Source organism: Melospiza melodia, chromosome 4 (genome assembly GCF_035770615.1).
Source record: "Melospiza melodia melodia isolate bMelMel2 chromosome 4, bMelMel2.pri, whole genome shotgun sequence".
NCBI classification, from domain to species: Eukaryota; Metazoa; Chordata; class Aves; order Passeriformes; family Passerellidae; genus Melospiza; species Melospiza melodia.
The window spans coordinates 65,549,348-65,570,890 of record NC_086197.1 but is presented as its reverse complement, the minus strand read 5'-3'; the positions used below and the strand labels follow the sequence as shown (position 1 = coordinate 65,570,890).

At 40.3% G+C, this 21,543-nt stretch overlaps 1 protein-coding gene across 4 annotated transcripts in view; it reads left to right on the top strand.

Annotated features, from left to right (window-relative positions):
* Nucleotides 1-20,929, top strand: part of SYT1 (synaptotagmin 1) — a 333,529-nt gene extending 312,600 nt beyond the window's left edge. For all 4 annotated transcript variants that reach the window (XM_063154985.1, XM_063154982.1, XM_063154984.1 and 1 more), the window contains 2 exons: nucleotides 13,448-13,581; nucleotides 17,822-20,929. In XM_063154985.1, coding sequence (XP_063011055.1) covers nucleotides 13,448-13,581; nucleotides 17,822-18,028 — 341 coding nt within the window. In that variant the 3' untranslated portion in view covers nucleotides 18,029-20,929. The remainder of the gene's footprint in view (nucleotides 1-13,447; nucleotides 13,582-17,821) is intronic.
* The last annotated feature ends 614 nt before the right edge of the window (nucleotides 20,930-21,543 follow it).

Genomic DNA, 21,543 nt, shown 5'->3' with positions numbered 1-21,543 from the left:
CTCTTCAGACTGTTTTCTTTCTGTGAAATAATGCACTAAGAACAAATCTTCCCTGGATTTCAAAATAGAAACCCAAACTTACCCATACCATGATTTTGTGAAGCCTCACCTGCAGTGGGATGTATACTTGTGCAGCGTGAGAGGAGGTGGGATGGGTGTGCTTTGGGCTGCTGGGGAGCAGGAGGGGATGTGGCACATCAGCCTTTATGTGGGACTGGCACGTGGGTACAGGCACAGCAGTCCTTCCTCTCTTTTGGGATGGCATCTGCTGTGCCTGCATCCTGTGAGCATCCACCACCTCACAGCATCTGCAATGCAGACAGTAGAGACAGAGATCTTTTCATAGGGCAGTTCATCGTGCTGACTTTGGACTCCATGCCATGCAAAGTAAGACTTTCCCACCTTTTACAGGCTATGAACTGGCGTGCATTGCAGATCTGGCCCTCATTCACACAGAGCAGGTACAAAATCTGTAGATTTCGACCACACTTATGTGGAATTGCATCCCTTTGCCAATGCCATAATAGATTAGTTACCTTATAGACCCTCTAATAAGGAATGCTCAGAATTCATCTATGCACATATACAAAGTGTGATAGCAAGTCCTCTGTTCTGCCTCTAGAAAGAGCTGAATCATTAGCAAACATTGTATTTCAGGTGAGATTTTCTATGGACTACAACAAGGCTGATCACAAGTGGAAGAATGACTGTGTCTGTGATTAGGGGAAATCTTGGTGGAAGGATCAGATTGGCTGTAAACCAAAATTTACGTCAAGAGCAATTTAAACTCCACTGCAGTCTAATGCTGTCTTTCCAGCCAAAAAGAATGAGTTAAAAACATTTGAAGCTGATCACTGATACGTGTCTTGGGATTATTTCACTCTGCAGCAATAAAGAAATGTAGGGAACGGGGTGTGCTCGTATCTGTAAATCTGGTTTGGACCTATACTTCGGTAAGAAGCATGATAAAAGTAAAAAGGAATCAGTGACTCCTACTGATAAGGATTTGTTTTTTAATTATTATTTACTTTGTTTCCTCAATCACTTGGCTTTCCTCATTTGGCTGGGAGGCACACGCGTTCCCTGCTGATTTATCTCCGCTCAGCCGGAGGCTTTTGCTGCTCGGTTTGATTCCTAATAAGGAAGCGACAGCAGATTTTGTCTGACTTCCAGAGGGCTCCTCGCAGCTCCTGGAATGCAGCAGGGAGAGAGTCCTGCAGAGCCCAACAAAGACAGTTGTTGCATTAATACTAATAAGGACCAGAAAATAGGCTCCCCTACGTGTGCTGAAATTCCTGCTTTTACTACTGTCTAAATCACCATTTTTCCCTTACTTCATGGCAAGGCTTCAGATTGCTTCCCATTACCCAGCTGAATGGTCTTTCTTGACCACATCAGAAGGCCCGTTTTTCACAAAGTTTAGAGAAGATCTACTTCATCACAATAAAGTTTTTTATGTTAGTGTTTGGTTTGAGAGCATGCTGTCACAGGATCAGTGGATTAATTATAGGACAGAAGAATTATATGTTGTGAGAATTGAAAAAAACTTGGGCTTTCCTAAATTTTATTTCATTTTTCTTGCCTGTTTGATTCAACGCTCAACTTTTCAGTGGTTTGAAGTACCCACTGTTAATAAACTGATTTTTTTTCCCTTTAATAAAAGTTCTTCAGGTAATAGTCTTATCAAACACACCAAATTTAGAAATGGCCTTTGTTGGTGACATACCAAAATCCAAAGGATTAAATTCCTCTACCAAGCAAGGTCTCTAAAAGGTTAATGTGGAGTTGGAAATTAATTTCATTCCAAATACAGAACAATAGTGTGCAGTGACATGACTTTGTGATAAGTATTTGTTAAAGCTAAATCCTCACTAAGCCCTGCAATTGTTTTCCTTTGTGCTAATGGCAAGCTAACCGGAGGCACTCCCTCTCTCTCCCCCTTTCTCTGCTGAAAGTATCAGAAAAGCAGGTTTATTGTTTGCTAAATGGGGCTTTTACTTAAACTTAAAATCTCAGTTCTCCTTAGTACATTCTTTTAAACGTTTGTGATCTTCATTTTTAACAGGAGAATGTTTTGTCTATCTGAAACCCACAAGTTTAATATCACTGCTTGCTGATTGCCATTTGTGGCATATACAGTAAACAGAAAGAATTTAAATTATTTCTTACTGCTGCTGAGTGAATGTCTTGACTGTCTTTGTTCAGAAGAAAAAAAAAATCCTACCGTCACCTAGATACTGACTAATGCAGAGAAATGTTCAATGGGAGTTTCCAGGGGAAAGCTGAAGCCTGGGATTCCAGGGGAATTGATTGCTTCATTTTCATACCAGTGATTTTTAACAGGAGCTAGGTGCCTTTGAAAACAGACCTGTCTACAAATACTTGATATTTCTGAAAATCTATTCTAACTTTGGTGAGTGCAGCTTGAAAAGAGTACTGTTTTGTGAGCTTGGTTTTACTGAAATAATTTCTATTCGCTGTTTTACACGATGAGTACTGCCTTGGCTTGGAAGCAGTGCCATCCACTTTTCCTTTACTATGATTTCTATTTATTGATTACAGATAAAAACAGTAGTTTCCTTCCTCTAGCATCCTCCTCCTCATCTAGTAACCAAAAAAACTCAGGCTTCTCTTTTCAAATACTCCTCCTTTCAATTCTGAAGATTCAAAGGGTTTCAGAAATTCATACATGCTTTTTGGATTCCTGGGTTATTTGATTTTGTTGCAGATCATGATGAACGGACTAGAATGCATCAAGATCTTGTTCAATGGAGTAGCAGGCAGAAGTGTGCTGAGCTGCCCAGATTCAGTCTGGTTTGTCAGCAAAGCACTCTCCACCACTTTTGTACCAAATTGGCTATCTGCTGTAGAAATTTGTATCAGGTATCTCAGCTGGAAACTATCATGTACCCTTGGATTTCTGAAAGGTTGTGTCACGTTTGACTGACTTTTAAACTGGAGTGGTGTAGAGTCAGTGGTGAACATGTCAGTCCAATATTCATTTGTGCCATTAACTGACTGGGGCAATTTGAAGAAGATTTTGGGGCATGAGCTATTGGCTGTATTAGAAATGCTTCCACCTTTCACCTAATGGCACCATTTTTCAAGTTGTCTGTCCTCTTGTCTTAGAGCAGGACTAATGTTCTCAGCAGCAGAGTGTTCTAATGCAGATGCTGTTGGCCTTGAACACTTGTTCTTTTCCTTGAATCTTAGCTCTTAAATAACTCCTCATTTTGTTCTTTCTTGTAACTTGTCTGGATTTAGAAAACAAAGTAAACAGTCTGTTCTCCCAAGGAGTTCAGCACTTCCATGACTCTTCAGTAAACATAATCTCAATGTTACTCTTGTCTAAGTAAAAATTTGCCTTAAGTTTCAGGTCACTGCTTCTCATTATGTGTAATCGACAGGAATGTGAGCAGGCGTGCAGCCTCCCAGCCTTTCCTCTGCAAGTACTCAAGTTAAAAATCTGACCTTCAGGCTTCTAAAACCTGGGGGGTTTGGGGATTCTAAAAAATAGGTTTTCACTGAGCTGTCAAGTTTGAAAAACAGATGTAATTTAGCTGAACTCAGTTGAAATTGCTGATAAATTTAGCCTATCTTGTAACTTCTCATGATGGGATGAAGACAAAGGTATTGCCCATCCCAATAAAATCTGCTTTTGATCTCTTTTTCCTTACTGTGGTTAAATTTAATCCAAAATAAAACAGGTTTTCCCAACAATATTGGGAAACATAATGCAGAGTAGCCCTTTCCACTCCCTGAGCAGATGCATTTCTTGCCTTGCAGTGTTCTAGGAGTCTTCTCACTGCCAGGAAGCCCATCAGCTAAGCTTGTCCTTAGCCATGGCCCTGAGCAGGGAATAGGGAAAGGTTTCTTGTGGCCTCTGTATTAAAAGAGGTTCAAAAAATGAACTGTATTGTGTGTTGCCTTAGGTTTCATATATGGGATGGGTGGTCTGTGCGTTGAGGCAGTAAAGAGTTAGATCCCCTAAGTCATGCTAAAATTAGGTGGCACAAATAGCCTATATGAATTCCCAAAATCCCACTTAAACACACACTGGATGTGTTGGGAGGCAGGAAAAGGAGGGGAAGGAGAGCTGTCAACTGTTTTCTCCAAATGATTCTGAATGCACATTTTGTAGGCTAAAAGCAAGACTGCATTCATGTACCTTCTTCCGTCCATTTATGGTTTTTTCCTTGAAGCTCAAATCCAACAGCAAAATAATGAAAACAAAATCAAAACTAGGATTTATATAAACTTCGTGGGTAGCAAAAGTACTGAGTATTATTTCAAGTTGAGACTGAGGACTGGAATGCTGATTAAATCCTTTTATACATGTAGCCACTGCTAAATGAAATGTAGTTTGGGAGTCTTTATATGCTCTTAAAATAAATATCAGTCTTGATAAAGCATAACTATGGTTGGTTTCTCAGCTGTGAAGAGTTCAGATCAGGCTGCTTTACCAGTAGACACTGATGTTGTAACACTGTTTTTTCTATGCCTTCTTTACTGCAGCATTCCTGCAGTATTAGTTCTGTGCTATTTCTAGTTTCATCATCAGAATGAAAAAAGAGACATGTCTCCTTCACATTATCTGGGACTGAAAGCTTACCCAGATGAGAGAAGCTATTTACAAAGTGACAGGGCTAGGTTTTTATTAAAAGCATCGGAATTATTTTGTGGTATAATGGCTTGCATTTTTCTGGTGACTCATTTGTATGATCTAAGGTAATTGGGTGTTTCCTACCCTTTCGATCATAGGTAGATAAAACTCCTTGCTGCTTTGCTTTTCTATTTTTTCTATCTTCTCCTTCTCCTCCCAGCTCACCTAATGTTATTTTGGCCTGTGAGGGTATGAATGCAATACAGGGACATAACTGGGTATGCTGCAGTTGAAGAAAATGTTCATGGTTAAGCAATGTGATAGTTAGTGGTTTTAACCTGAGACAGCCTTTATAACTGACTTTGCCTGGTTTTGAGTGTGTTGCTTCTAACCCTCTGTGGAAGAGTACAGATTACCCCTTAGCAGACTGTATTCGCTTTTTTCCATGCAAAGACAATCACAACACAGTAGTGCCATGCTGACATTCAGTCAAGCTATAAAACCTTTCTGTGGCAATGTTGACTTGGAGAGTTTGGACTACAAATGTACATTCTTGCTACAGTAAATTGATAATATGCTAGTTAGAGCAACTTTTGTTTTTAACAGACTTTCTCTGTGTTTCAGGGTTGAGGAATTCCTTGGAGTGAATACTGATACTCACTCAGATGTGGTTTTCTTTATTACCCAGTAATACTGGGATACCTATCTGTTCTCAGTGAAGTTTGTGGTTATTTTTCCTCACAGGTGTAGGATTTGGGGCTTGGGGTCTTTGTGATGGGTGGGGTTCTGGGAGCAGGGGAATAATGAAAAGAGGCCTTCACTCAGCAGTGTGTGCCTCAGTGAGCTGGGGCAGCTCTGCCCCCAAACCAACCCAGCTCTTGAGGGCTTCAGGGTGCTCTCTGACAGTCCTGTGCAGAACATCATTATGTACCCGAGCTGCTGTTGTTTTCAGCTAAGACATCCCACAAGAACTGCTTCTAAACTTGGCTTGTTTGGGGTGTTCTGTAACCTGTGCTTCTGATTCTCTCTTCACTCTTCTGCCTGTCCATGTGTATTCCCCCTTCCCTCCTCCCCAGTTCACTTGAGGACAGTCTTTCCAATCTCTCTAAGCCTCTGTGTATTATCATCTGGTATTTTCACTGCCATCAATTTAATTTTTTTTTCTCTACATCATCAAAAGGCATTACCTAAATTCTAACTCAGCAGTCTGCTGGAATTTGCTGCCTGAGGTATTGCCAGCTTGCTTTGGTTCCAGTCTGGATTCCTGTCCTGGAGAGTCTGCCTGTATCAGCAGCTCAAATTAATACATTCCCACTATTTGATATAAATACCTTCTTCGTCTCAGCTGCTGTTGTATTCTTTCTACTTGTATACAAGCATGGTATTGCAATATGCATATGTATGTCTTTATTTGTTATCTAGGATTGCAGGTGCCCTTCTCCACTATGTTAAAATTTTACAATGCCATGCTGTCTCTCCCCCCTCTCACTACATTTGAGCTTCATGAGCAGTCAGTTCCTCCCCTTTTGGTGCAAGAACAAGAGCAAGGTTTACTGCTTTGATGCATGTAGTTTCCATGTAATTACATTTACAAGGTGCTTGGTTGGGTAGCGTTGCTTTTCCACAAGAGCATTCTGTGTTTACCCACAGCCAAAACTCAAGGTGCATTTTCCTGTTGGTTCAACCCACATTTGTTGTGCTTTTTGAAACTGTTTGTGTTGCCTGTGTGTAACTGTGCTGAAATGAACCCCTTGGATACAACAGACAGATCAGCTGTCCTTGCTCTGGCAGTAAACTTAATCATAAACTCATAAGCACTAATTTGTGCTGATTTTAAATAAGACTTTTGGCTTTTCTTTTTCTTCTTCTTCTTTTTTTTTCCCTCCCATTTTCAGCTACTTTCCCCATCTGGCACTGCAACATTTGTTGTTATGTTCCAGTTGGAAGCACTGTGGGTGGAATTGCACACCCAAGGGCTGGCTGAATAGCCCTTAGGCCACTGTGAACGTCTCTCTTTCCACTGTCAGCTCTACATGTTCAGCAACCTCAGTTTGGGATTCTTGGGTGAGGGAATCGTTGGCTGGCTGACAGTTTTACAGCACCTCCTTCTTCCCAAAGCTCCCTGGTTCTCTGAATTCAGCATTTCAGTAGCAACTTGATGTTCATGTAACTGCACACCAGTGAAGAGTTGTTATTTTGAGACTGCTTTGCTACACTCTCCATTTAATTCTCTTCATTCTAGGCAGGCTATTGTTACTTTTACAAATATCAACCTCTTCTTCCCCACTATAAAGGGATTCCTGGACTGCATTATTCCTATGAGAATCTGTCTAATATTACTGAGTATGAAATTTAAAATGTTTTCATTTATTAATTACCCAGTTTTACAGCATCTTTTTTTTTTCAAGATGCTGGTGGAAATATATAATGCAAAGTCATGTAAGTTGTTCCACTGGAACATATGAGCCCAAGGGAGCCTGATGGGCATGTGCTTTGTGTGTGTGCCCTGGGCCTGGAGCACCTCTCTGTGGCACAGACAGACACTGGCAAGTGTGCTAGGAGCTCTTGAGGGTGAAACTGTGCACAGCTCTCATGGCCACTCTGACAGCCCCTCTGGACTGCCTGCAGCTTCTCAGCCCCATCCATGCCCAGTGCCCTACTGGTGCTGGGACAGTCTCCACCACTCAATCCTCAGCCCCCTTAGTAAAAGGGATTTTAAAATTTGTTTTGCTGGGGTCAGGACTGGCATAGACACTGCACAGGAACCTACAAGAAATAACATTTTGCTACTCACCTCTCAAGTCCTGGCTACTGATAAAGACTTGGCCCATAACATCAAGTAATATGCAGCCTGGTAGGGTTATGGAATGTGTGATGAGAGTAGCAAAATATCAGCATTAGCTGAAGAGTGGACATTATGTAGCAAATCAACTTTTTTTAAAAGTCCTATTTTTAAAGAAATCTAATTTTAAAAACCTTAGAAACCTTACAAACCATATAGTTTATGCCAAGAGAACTGTTTCCAATGTGAGAGTGTTTTCCAATATTTTTTTCTTGGGACATCAACTGCTCCTTAAAAATAATGTCCTAACTTTAATTTGTTCATTTGTGGAGGAAGGTAGAAGGTCCAACAGCTTGTGTCAGTGAATCGAAACTATAATTTTTATGCAGTCTAGAAGGTATTTGGGCTTCTTCTTAGTCATTGTACCATTTATTGTTTTTCCCTCTCTGGCTTTTCTTCCCATTCAAAGCTTTCCATTAATATGAAGAAATACTAGCTGAGAAAATCCAGTATCACTCTAAACTCATTATTTCAGAGATTGTTTTTTTTATCCACTGTCATCCAAACAAGAATGAACAGAAGAGGAGAAGTCAGGGAAAATTATGCATGCCCTGGATGCCACAGACATTGTGTGAATTGTCCCTGTCCCTCGGGAGGAAGGGTTTATATGCCCACAGAGGGAGCATGTCCCATAGTTCTTGGGAAAAATCAGCAAATCTGTGGGAACTCCCAGCAAAGTTCTTCCTGTTTTGCTTTGCTCTTAGAGCCCTGCTGCTTTCCATAGCCCAGCTCTGGCCCGTGCTGCTGTTTCTCTCCCGAGGCACACAGGTGCTGCCAGCCTCCATCCCAGATACAGTCTCTAGAGAAAATAAGGTTGTTTGCTGCATTAAATGGCTTTTCTCCCCACTGCCTGCCCAGAGAACTTCACCTGAAGCTTGTTTGCACAGAAGGGGAACAGGTAAAGGGTGCACTATTGACCCTGCTCCAGCTCTGTTCCAAGCCCCCGGCTCAGTCTTCCCTTGCTTTCCACCGTGCTGCTGTGTTGCAGGATGAGAGTGGCTCTTTAGCCTGGCACTAACAATGAACCCTGCATGTCACCTCTGTCCTAACTGCATTTGCACAGCTATTTGCAAAGCTGCATTTCCAAACCTCATTTTCTTTACTTATTGAATCAATTTCCAAGCTCTTCATTAATTCATTCTGCTTCCTGGAATGGAAACTCCACTGTCTGCTGACACTTTTGCTCTAAATGTCAGTGATGTTGAGCTTTGGCATGGATTGTGCATAAATTTTCTTCTGATGGGAAAAAACACGTGCTAATGAGCACCCAGTTATCCTGAACATTTTGAAGACAAAAATACAGCTGGAGGCAGTTCTGGCACCGTAGTTCTTCACCATTTTTGCATTTTAGTTGAGAACATTTTATTACAGTGTTTTGTCATATGAAAGTATTCAGGTGTATCTATGACTAGTTTGTTCTGGCTCATGTTTTTTCCTGTTAATCATGTTAGGCTTTCTCAAAGCTTGTAGAGGGTTTTCTCTGATCTCTCTGCACAGACCTGGATGGGATTTTTTTCTTTAAACCATTAAGCTCCCCCTGCCCACAGCATTGGGACTGTAACTGCACACACAATCAATTTCAGTGCTATCTCTGACATTTTTCAAATTTATCAACTTCTAGATGCTTTACTTTTCATATTATCATTAGGTTGCAGAAGCCTCCATGTTCTTTTAAAAAAATATGGGCACTGTCCTGTTTGCATTCAGAATAAGCCATTGTAATAAAACCATTCCAAGCTATGTTGTTGATTCTTTTTTTCTGAAGATCCATAGAAATGGAAATTTACATGCTGAATTTTCTCCTACCTATGTGGAAAATTATTTTTCATTAGCTACTTAGCCCTCTAACATTTTTCATCCTGAAAACAGTCATTCTCAAGTTCTACCTTTTCCTGACATACTGTCTTCTGCCACAATTCTCTTCTTTTGAGTTGCAGTGCTTTTTACTTTTAAAGTTTTCTTTGTAAAATCTCTTAACCAACTAAGTGCATCTTGTCTGCAACATGTCTGTAACTAGTCATTGTTTTAAGAGAGATCCAGTTGTGTGTGTGTATATATAAATATCTATATATATATGCCTTGTCGTCCAGATTGCTGTAGAAATCTTGGTATGGGACAATCGATGTACCATGTCGATTACTTATTAAATAAGGTATTGGCATCATATTGTAAACTTGAGGAAAACAAAATGTGTCAGCTGGTCCTCTCCATGCTTTAGAAGCAGTTCACCTAGCCTCCATTGAGACATTACTGTGAGATCCACAATGCACAATTAGTTGTGAACTGTACATCTTTTTAGCATTCCTGGGTGGACTGTTAATGAGGGAATAAATAGCACAATTTTAATTAGTCCCATACACTGGTTAAAATGGGTTATTAAGCAAGGGACACAAAGCTATTCTGTCTCCTTCAGCAGAGGGACATCTGGGTGCAACATCTTTTCTTCCAGATAGATGAGTGTGATCCATCCAGAGATACCTGGGGATGTAATGTGATTCTATATCCCTGTTTACTTGAAAGGAATCAAACCAGCTAAAAATGCAGTGATGTTTACCCATGGAGAGAAATTAATATTCTGGGGTGCAGTCTATTTAACTAAAGATAGATATTTACTCTGGAATGAGATAACTATCCAGGGTACATAAAGAGAAATACTTATTTTCATTGACATTGCCCTTTATGACCAGGCTAGGCATTTAACAGGCAATTTGTCATTGCAGGGCTGTAATATCAGTTCTGTCATCCTTACTAGTCTCAGTTCTTCGGTGAGACTATTTACATGTTAAAGTATTACTCAGAATGACTAATGGGGCCAGCACTGAGGTTATGTTGCAAGTAGAGAGGAAAGACGTTTCCATTAGCTCTAAACCTTATCTCACAAAAATCGCTGGAGACTGGCACTTCCCAGAGGTTCTGCTGTCTCTTGATTATCATCCCTTCTTCCGCTAATTGATTCCAAGCAGTTCAGCTTCTGTTACTTACTGGAAGAGAATTTGTCTCTTTCAGAGATTTATTCATGAAGTCACAAGAAAGTCTGTGCTTAGGTATCAGGATTTTTGTGCAGAGTGCAAGCAGATTACTGGGGAATTGAGGGAGTTAATGCTGTGGAACAGGGGAGAATGTAACTGAAGATAGGGCAGTGCTGGAGGGGCTCATGTATGGGACACAGAAGGATGAGGAGAGAGGAGAATTAGTTAGGATCAGGATACTTCAAAAACAAGGAAGTGGATATACCATCTAATGAGGATAAACTCAGCCAAAATATCTAATGGCCCACTTACTTGAGCTGGACACCCTGTTCTGATTTTAAATGTTTGTGATGGCTAAACTTATATAATACTTTCCTGTGAAACAAGAAAAGAAAGAACATGGTTTCAGTTAAGTTCTGTTTGGATTAGCATGACAATTCTACCCTCAGAGGAAAGAAAATCAGATTATTTTACTGTGTTATGCCCCATTCTGTGCTCCACTTGGTACCTCTGCTACTCAGTTCTGCACTACAGGGGCACCACTGGGTCTTTCCTCTAAACAACTGGCATTTGAGCCTGACTCAACTCCCCAGACTGGCAAACAGAAGAAACTGATCAGAACATGAAAAAGAAACCACAGAAATGTGTCTTGTGGGTCTTGTCCCATAGCTGTGAGTTGTCTAGGCTAGGTTTTGTTCTAATGCAAGCATGAAGATAGAAACTATAGAAAGTCAGTAGAAGCAAATAATTTAAATTAATGTACTCACAGATGTAGAAGCATTCAGATACATTGATTTCTAGTTTAAAAATATTCTTCTCCAAAACATGGATTTTGTTATCAATATAGGAATATTTCTGCATCCCTTTAAAAATCTTACTGTACAATTCCTTAAGGACATACGAATAATCATCAAATCTGTGTATATTGTCTGTGCAAAGCCACAGATCAGCAAAGAATTGGCTTATATCACTTGCATTTATTTTAATAAATTATTCCATTCCAATACCTTTAATAATAATATATTACTGTACTGTTTAGCCTTCCAGTCTAGTGACTCAAATTATATTTTTACAGCATCTTACCTCATTCTCATTTCTTAACACTTTACCACTGACTCAATGACTACTAAACTTTCTTAGTATGTATTAGGTATACCTAAACCAGCATTTTGAAGTTAGCACAGTTTTGCATTCTCCATGGAGCATTAGGGAAAGTGATGAGCTTTTCTCAAGTACCAGCTAATGCTGAAGAATTCCAGATTCGCCTCCTGTCCGTCTTCAAAACCCTGTGTGCAGTGATGTTGAACTCAGTATTAAAAAAGAAATAGACCTCTGTTGGCTTTTTGCTAGCATTTTGCTCTTCACATGATACTCCTTGATTCATGAATTGTGCAGCCACAAGGAACCCTCACAATCCCATCTTGCCTGAAGCATAAACCTACCCTGATTCAATTTCTGTTTGAACTTTGAGTCTTTTGAGGGAGAAGGAGTCTTAACCCTCTGTAACAGAGAGTTCACCACTGAAGAAGCTACTCCAGCTGTTTCCATCTTACTTCTAAAATATGTGCCTATTCCTAAGTTAGAATTTTCCTAATTCCTTCTCACAGCCATTGGATCTTTTTGTACCCTTGTCTGCCATCTTGAAGAATCTGCTACCAAAATTAGGTTTCCTTCAGAGGAACTGTAGACTGTGATCAAGTGACTCCAGTAGCTTAATTGTCCTGAACACCCAGGTCTTCCAGAGAAAGGCATGTTTTGACTGTAGAAGAGTGTAATTACTCTTCCAAAAATTAATTTCATTGCAGAATCATAAAGCATGGTCTGCTCATATTAGTGCAGTATTCATTTATCCTTATTCTGTTGCCCAGCCTTTTCCCAGGAGGGGAAGCAGAAGCCCTCTCCTTTGATATTTTGCGTCATTCAGGCTCCCTTATTTATGCTGCAGGTGACTCGTGTCTGGCAGGCATTTTAGATACCTCCTACCAGCTCACTCAAGGGAAGCTTGCCTTGATCTACATCAAAGTTCAGCTGCCTAAAGCCAGAGAGGTACCTACCCAAATTTTGGTGACAGTACCATACAGGTTGTTGAAATATATGAGTTTGAGATTCCTCAAATGTTGCTTTGTGGTAAAGCTAAACAGAAAAATAGCTGAACTCAGTGAGGGTACTTGTAATTACCAGCTTCATGGAAGAATGTTAGCTCACTGTCCAGACAGGCACATGGTTCTAGTGATGGATTGAGGACTCACAGTGCTATTCTTTAAAGCAAGCAAAGCCTCCATTGAAATTTCATCGCTGAGATACCTCATCAGTGCTGTAATGTGCAGGAAGGGTTTGCTCGCACAAGGAACACCTGATTAGGTACCAAATGAGTTCTGTTCCTTTGCCACCAGAAGCTGTTTGAAACGACAGTGGGAATTCAACAGAGAATGGCAAAGCCAGTCTGTAATTTATAGCAGCCCCGCGGCCCCCATGGGCTCTGGCTGTGTGCAGCACTGAGGCAGGGGCTGCTGGTGAAGGGACAGAGTCCTTTCCTGCCAGGCACTGCTGGACCCTGTCAGTCACAGCTCACCAGGGAGGGCAGGGGACAGGAAAACCACGGCACAGCCCCTGCCCAAGGAGTGATGGGAACAGTTGCCAGGTGGCTGTAGAGCATCCAGCTCTGTACCTGCTGTGTGCATTTGGCAGCACTCACCTGTCCTGGGAAAGCCACCCCACAACCATTGCTGAGAAATGCTTGCAGGATGGTTAATAAGCTGTGGAACGAAGTTAGGTGGAATTTACTCCACCTTCATGATGTTAAGGAGATAAGGCAATAAATACTTTGTACCTTTTCCCATCAGGAACACTTCACACTCCTACAGGAGTTCTTCTATAGTAGAAATTAAGAACTTGTTTAAATATGAGCTGTGGATGTTGTATGTTTGTTTTATCTTTTTTTTCTTAACCTACTCCTACATCTATGGGATTAAAATTTGTGGAAAACACACTGAACTCTCCTTCTTAGCTCTACCTCTTCTCTTCAATGCTTAGATCCCTATGTGAAGATCCATCTGATGCAGAATGGTAAGAGGCTGAAGAAGAAAAAGACTACAATTAAAAAGAACACTCTGAATCCCTACTACAACGAGTCTTTCAGCTTTGAAGTACCATTCGAGCAAATTCAGGTAATGTCAAACAGTGTTTTGTCTTCCTCTGCATTCCATTTCTCAGCCCTCATAAATATTTAACAGGAATCTTGTTAATTATCACATGTGCATGCCTTCATTAGCACCTAGGTGCCAGCCCTGTGCTACATTAGATGAGTGTGACTGCTTCAAGAGGGAAATGATAAAATGTGAAGTACTTAGGAAGCTTTGATTCATCAGTGAGAAATGGATAACTGACATTTTCTGTTAACAGAAATGGATTTGGGGGAAAAAAATCCACAGGGAGATAGTGAAGGAATGTGCTAGCAAAAAGGTGTAGGGATAAAAGAAAAGCCATATATAACATTTTTCCCTAAATTACTTAAAATAATACATTGGCATTATCAGATAAATTTGTGTTCCTTATGCATTTATTTGCCCTGTTTTATGAAAGCACTGCAGCAGCCCTTTAAAGTAAAACACCTAATTCATACCCAGCTTTTTTCAAGAATTATTCATTACATTTTGAAAACTTTCAGTGATTCCTATGTCCCTTGGAAAAAGGCATTTGAGAATCTCAGGGGCCAGTACTGCAGTACCTGTTCTCTCAGTGCCTCAGGAGAGCTCCAGCAGTTGTCCAGATGCTACTCTCAGAGCTCAGTACCTAAAATTAAGGGTCTCAGAAGTCAGCACAGTGAGATGGGAGTCACCTACAGCAGTAATGGGAAATACCAGGACAAAGCATTGTGTAATTTTTTTCAGGGACTCAGTTGCCTATCTTTGAGCTACTGGGAGGCAAACCATCTCTCATGAGAGAGAATTAACTTTTTTTGATGTTAACTGTATTTTATCTCAAGAGAGAAGTGTTTTTTTAACCATCTCAGGAGGCATGTGGGAAAAGAGCTGCATGCTGGCTTCCCACCTGGCCACAGAGCCCCAGGACTGTGGAGATGTTAGGCAATAAAACAGCTTTTCTGGGTGGAGCTGAGTGGGGAAAGGGTCCTGTCAGGGGCCTCCCAATTTGAATGACCGTAATTTAAAGCATCTGGGAATACATCCTTCTGTGGATTGTAAGAGAGGTTATGGTATAAATTAGGTTCCATGCTTTTAAACTTGTAGTTTAAAAGTTTGAATGTGTTTAAATTGCTTGGACAAAACTTGGAGCCCCCTCTTAATTAGATGAGAGCATGGTTTGGGTTTTCACATTGTGTTTCTTGGATTTTGATAGCAACTGGGCTGGAGAGAAGCCCAGGAGCCAAGGCCTACCTTTCAAGTATCTTGTATTGAAAGGTATTGACTTGGTACTAACAAAAATAATAAAACTAGACAAGGTGAAGCATGGGCACAGTGACTTGGATGCATGACTAGTTCATTTAGAACTTCTTCATGTACTACTGCATGTACAGGTGTCTATGGATTCTAGGAATCAAAAAGTGGGAAATCCAGTCGGTGCTAATTTCTCTTGATTTTAATGAAAGCTGGTCTGTGTGCTTTTGGAAGGTTTCACAACAAGGATCAAAGAGGCAAAAAGAGGTGAATCAAATCAAGTGGCAGTTTAGGCAGTGAGTATCTTGATTTCAAATAGGGATAGGATTGAAGAGCTGGAATGCTTACCTCCAACTTAACCCTGGCAAAACTTTGGCATGGTAGGGCACATTTTTTGTACTTGACCATTTTGCCTTCTAATTCAAAGTCATTTTTTGAGGTTCATGTAGTTTATTTTAAAAGTACTGTGGTTTAGAGGTTTAAATTTTTGTCTTCCTTTTTTTTTTTTTTTTTAATAAGTTTATTAGAATTACCTTTTAGCTATCTACTTGACCATATAGCCCCAATTTTAAATCTGCAATTATGGACTTGGGTCATTTGCCAATGTATTTTGAGTTAGTTATAAAAGACTACATTTAGACTACTTCATGATAGATCTTGAAGTGATTTCAGCATTAGAAAAACTCATTTTAAATGTTATTTAGACTTACTATGGTAGGAATCACTGTGACCTGTGCTATTCATATAAAGTCATTAAGCAAACTTTCACTGTTAAAAAATAATGGTTATACAAGTTTTTTGATTGTTGGAGAATGAAGAGGTGATGGAGGGAAAGCAGGTCAATGACAATACATCTGTGTAATTTTAAAGAAGACAAACATTAACATTTCTAACAATTTTACAGTGACTGTGGATTCTGGCTCTTAGGAGAAAGAAAGTGATGTCTTCAAGGGTAATGGGAGAGCACCACAGGGAAGTCAAATCCTCTTGCTGCTGGCAGACCAGGCTCGTGTTTTGCCACATGCAGAGCAGACTGCCTCTGCAGGCAGCGGTGTCTCCAGGCCCTCTCAGTCCAAAGGGCTTAATCACACCGTGGAAACTGCTAATCCAAGTGTTTATTAGGAGAGGCAGTTCTTTCTACTGGCACCTCTTGGGTTTTGCCATGCAGCTGCTCCTTTAATATGTGGTACAAAGGCAAAGGGATGCTCGCATTTCTCTGTAGGTTTAGTGCAGAGATCATGAGGGGAGAATCATCTCCAAGTTAATTATCTGAGCTGGCTGTTCTTTACATCTTTGTAGAGCAAGGAAAAGGGTCCTTCATTTACAGTGCTCATTTTTATTCTTATGATTAATATTTAAAAAAAAAAAAAAACAGTAATAACTATCCCTAAGCTTCTAGGTAGAGCAGGCAAGCTTTTTTTTGTAGTGCAAAAAAATAGTCTCATGCTTACTTTTTATATCTGTGAATGTACCATGAATCTAAAACATAGGTGTTCATTTGGGGAGGTACCATTAGAAGTGAGTGTATTGCAAACAGCAACACTGAAATGTAATTCTGGCAGCTAGAAATACTTCAGAATATTGCCTTTTATCGTGAGTGCTCTGGGGAGGGAAAATCTTGAGTTTGATGTATACTTTTGTCATCAGCAACTATATAAATACTTAAGTGCCTGCTGGAATCATCCCTTTCTCTGGCTCAGTGAGCTATTATAATCCTGTAAGGAAATGGACTCTATAAAATAAACCTCATGACCCTGGTCTTGCTACTTCTAAAAGATAATCCTATTACAAGCCCTGAAATTAATCCTTCTAGTAAGAGATGCAGATTGTAGATATATTTAAAGCTTTAAATTTAAAATGCTAATTCTAGAGAATAGAGGATTTTTCTGGAAATATGTTTCAGGGCATTCTTCCTTCTATTCAGGAAGCTGACACTGTAATCAGGAAAAGAACTGTATGCTCATCATTAAAAATAAACCCCTATAAGGGCAAGTGTTTACAGTTTTGTAAAATAAGAATGAAAGTCTCAAGTGGTGTTGCAGGAGACCACTCCACTGAAGAATTAGCTGTTTATGCTCTTCTGACAATTATTAAAGACCTGAAAGAAAGGAATTGTGTGCATCTGCACACAACTCCAAACATAAATGCCTGGCTCAAACACCTCCCAGTGTTCCCCAGCCCAAATGGATGGAAAATTGTCTTAGAGCTGTGACAGATGGGCTCACACAGACCATGTGGGACCTGTTTAACCCTGTTTGCCAGAGGTCACCATTCCTACAGAAGTGGCACTCCAGCATCAGCTCAGTCGTAGGCTGTGCCAGTGTCAGAGCCCTGAGACTCCAGGGGTTTATACATCCATTCCAGCTCCCTCGAGCAGCCAGCCTGCTTCCTAGATTTCTCTGTAAATACACAGAATATACACAGTGTACACACATGCTTGTACATGTGCACAAGTGCACACACATGTGCATAGAGATGAGAACACATGTGTGTGTGTGTGTGTGTGTGTGTGTAACCATAAGGGCTGTCTTCTGAATTTTTCTGGAAATACCTGACTAGCCTACTAGATGGATGAGTAAGAGTTGCTAAGAGGTAGAAAAGCAGCTAACAGAATGGAGTACAGCATTGCAAACATAGAGCCATTTCTGAACATTAGTTGTTGACTTATTTACTTAAAAAATAAGAGTGTGTAAAATTGCACAACTTTTGAATTAACTCACATGTAAGTTGTTAATCTGTTAAAGGAAAAACAATCAACCTCAATTTCCATATTAATCTATTCAATGTAAAGGGGCAAGTTTCAAGCTAACAGGGAGATGGTAAACCTGATTTTATTTGGAAGGCTCACAAGAAGCAAAACCAAAATTTTGAATTTTCCCCTCATAGGGGAATCTACTCCAGCTGTCACACACTTTCCCCTTCATGACTCCTCCATGGCTGGCTGTCCCCACATTCATCCCTGCCAACCTTCCCTTCCAGTCATGCTCACTGCTCTTCCTGTGTCTCATTACAGAAAGTGCAAATTGTTGTGACTGTTTTGGACTATGACAAGATTGGCAAGAACGATGCCATCGGGAAGGTGTTTGTGGGCTACAACAGCACCGGCGCGGAGCTGCGGCACTGGTCGGACATGCTGGCCAACCCCCGGCGGCCCATCGCGCAGTGGCACACCCTACAGCCCGAGGAGGAGGTCGATGCCATGCTGGCAGTCAAGAAGTAAATTAAATTAAGTTAAATTAAATTAAATTATGAAGAAGAAAAAGAAAAAGACGAAGAAGCCTTTCTGCATTTGCCCACATAGTGCTCTTTAGCCAGTATCTGTAAATACCTCAGTAATATGGGTCCTTTCATTTCCAGCCATGTGTTCCCGACACAGATCAGTTGTACTTTAAAATTCCCATTTTAATTTGCACAAATTTAAATGTCGAGAGCCTTTCAAAGGCGCTTCATTTCACCACTGCCCGCACCAGATCTACTCTTCTTTTAAGCAATATGATGTGTAGATAGAGCATGACAGAAATTATTTATTGTATCACACAGTTGTATATATACATCAGTATGCTGAGAATTTATTTCTAGTTTGTGTATTTGTATGTTGTAAGCGTTTCCTAATCTGTGTATATCTAGATGTTTTTAATAAGATGTTCTATTTTAAATTATGTAAATTGACTGAGATATAGGAGAGCTGATACTATATTATAGGGTAACTATTGTATCGTCTGCATTCCAGAAAAAAAAATCCAACTTGTAAGGCACTAGTAGTGTTACACTGACATCTTAAAGGACAACTTAAATCTGAGCTTTCAACTGGACCATCCTAATAGCACACTTCACATCCACAGTGAATCTTGGAGGGGCAAATCCAATTGGGTAGACTTCTTTCACAGGCAACTTAGCATGATCTGAGCAGTTCCATGGCTAACCTCATGGAGATGTAGCCAGAAGCCAGGATATAATTTTTTTGTATATATTCCAAAGCAAACACATAACAGACTGAAATGGCTTTAGAGTCAAAGCTGAGGAAGCAGTTCCACAGGAGGCAACAATTTCATCTAACATACGAAGACAGACCACTGCAGAAGTGCAGGGAGGGGGAAGAGGGAAATGCAGCAGTAGTAAAATGCTGCCATGAAAACAAGAGTAGCTCTCCATTATCACCTTTATACAAAATTTGCATACTGTGAATTCCATCCACAATTTCACATTATAATGAGTTTGCACATTAGACTTTGTAACAAAATATTTTATGATACTAACTCAGATTAGAAGGAATGCAGAATATTTTTTAGACACAGCCGTGTGAGTTTATTATACAAAATAGTTTCATGGTAAACAGACAGTATTGTAATCCCATCAGAAGATGACAAAATTTAGCCATAGTTCTAAATGCACTTCAAAGTAAGCCAAAAGAGAACAGCTAGTGACCTTTTATATACTATTTATACTTAAGTTTTAATTTGTCCTTTAAAAAAAAGTGAAAACAAAGAACAAGTTCTAGAAAACTGAAGCAACCTCTTCTGTATACTAGATGCTCGTTTCAGGAGGAGTTTTTAAATGTTTTAAATGTTATTATGTAGTAAATGGCACTATTATGAAGCTATTAGTCATTCCATAAGAGTCTTGAAAGACTGCTCTGTGTATCACTGTGACTGCCGTGTGTGCTTAGAAATGTAGTTTTCTCAGTGGATAGCAACCAATTTATTCCGTAGTGATATTGTAATAATACTGCCATTCCCTTCTACTGCACTGCCGAAGGAACGCATAGCACAAGCAGTTCCAGTTGTTACGGACCAATGTAGAACTGGAGAGCTATGCAGGGGACGAGGATGCTCTAGAGAATGGGTTGACCACGCAGCATTTTGTCGAGCCCTGTGCAATACTCTACGTTTCCAAGCGCCCTCACCCCTGCTGCTTTCCCGTAGAGTCATCTCACAGCTCCCCAGCATGGCACCTCCGCTGTACCATCTCATCGAGGCATTCAGGGCATCACCTCTAGCTCATGCACCGTCCTGGGAGGCCCCTCGCTTATCTTTCCAAGCTGTGAATATATTTATAATGCTTTTGAAGACTTCATTATTTTCAGCAATGCAAATTACCCTAGAAATGTGGAAATGCTATTGCTTTTGGAGGGAGGCATGAGAGTTAACCATTAATGTTCTTATCAGTCTTCTGTGTCTAACAAAGATGAATGTAATCGGAGAACTGTGCACTGCAGACTGAATTCCACAGCCTCTCTCAAGGCTCTGCCTCTGGGAGAAGTGTGACGGTCTCAGAGGTCAGTGCAGGGATGGCCAAGCATCCCTGTTTTTCAGTACTTTGAGGGTAAAAGCAGCAGCAAAGTACTGGGAGGAGAATAAAAGCCTGCATCTCTCCCCACCTCCAAAAGTGAGAATAGCAAGATCCATTTTCTTTCTTTTTTACATGAAACATAGAAAAAACACAAGCGAGACATTTTGTGATAGAAACAGGCACATACATGCAAAGCATCAAGCTGGAATATTTAAAAATCTTATCCTTAAGGACCAAACCCCACCAAAGAGAAGAAATAGACAGTCAGCTTTCCAGCCTAAGAGCTTCATGGTCTCCAGCTTTCAGTTACTCATTCAGGATAGCTGCAGGTTCAAAGTGCCAGGACTGACTTACTGTGTTAAGGTATTCTTACTGCTTTCTCTTCCTACACTGCCAGACTGAACGTCACCCTAGAACTGGTTTGTAAGGTACAATGATTCTCAGAGAATGAACCTGCCATGTGACCAAGATGACATTTTTCATCCTCAAAGAAGCCACATGTACCTTTCTGACAAAGCTGTGTGAAGTATTAGAATCTGATGCTGTAGAAAGATCCTAGTTGCCTTTGTGTATATTTACTGCCTGCTTGAGTGTTTCTCTGTGTGGGTTTTCTCTGTATCTTGTAGAAATGTTTGGGGTGTTTTATCCTGCCATATCGCTCGTGGCCCGCGAGCTGACAACTTTAGCCGTGTTTTACCTTCATTTTTGATGAGGTGGTTTATATTTTGTTTCACTTTGTGTAGTGACTCCCCACAGTAGAGTTTTCCAATTGTCGTTAAAATAACATACATATTACACAGATATTCAATAAAAATGTTTTATTTCCTGTTGATGTTCTGGCATTTCTCTTTTGATCTAAAATTTTGAAAAGACAATTCACTCCAGGATTTTCACACAATCACATACTTTGAAGTGTCACAAGTGAAATAGCACAGCACGTTTCGAGGGGCTGTGAAAAGCTGCTTTCATCAGTAAGACAGTCACAGCCAGCAGCGCTACAGTAGATGAATTCTCCACCTCTGTTGCAGATGAAGCACTATTACCTTGTTTACCCAGGAGCCTGATTATTTGCCTCAAAAACCACCATGCTCTATCAAAACATGACCCAAGTAGTTGCCTGCACATCAGTATTCTTCCAGACAATTGTGCTAAAGCTGTGGTTGAAGTTTTCCTTCAGAGGAGATGGTATATTTTAACCTACATCCAAGTGCTACTTCTAAGATGACCATAAAATTAAACCTCTTGTAGACTAAAGATCATTAAATAAGTGCTCAAACTATGGGGGAAAGGGGCAGCAGGGAGAAGGTATTGCAGGTTCAATCTGCACCGGCCATTTTTGCAGCTCTTAAGAATACCAAGAAGACATCTCTGTCAATCAAAGCCAGTTCTTTCAACAGAGTAATCACTTAAAAGTCAGTCATTACAACTAATGTAAGGAAAAACACT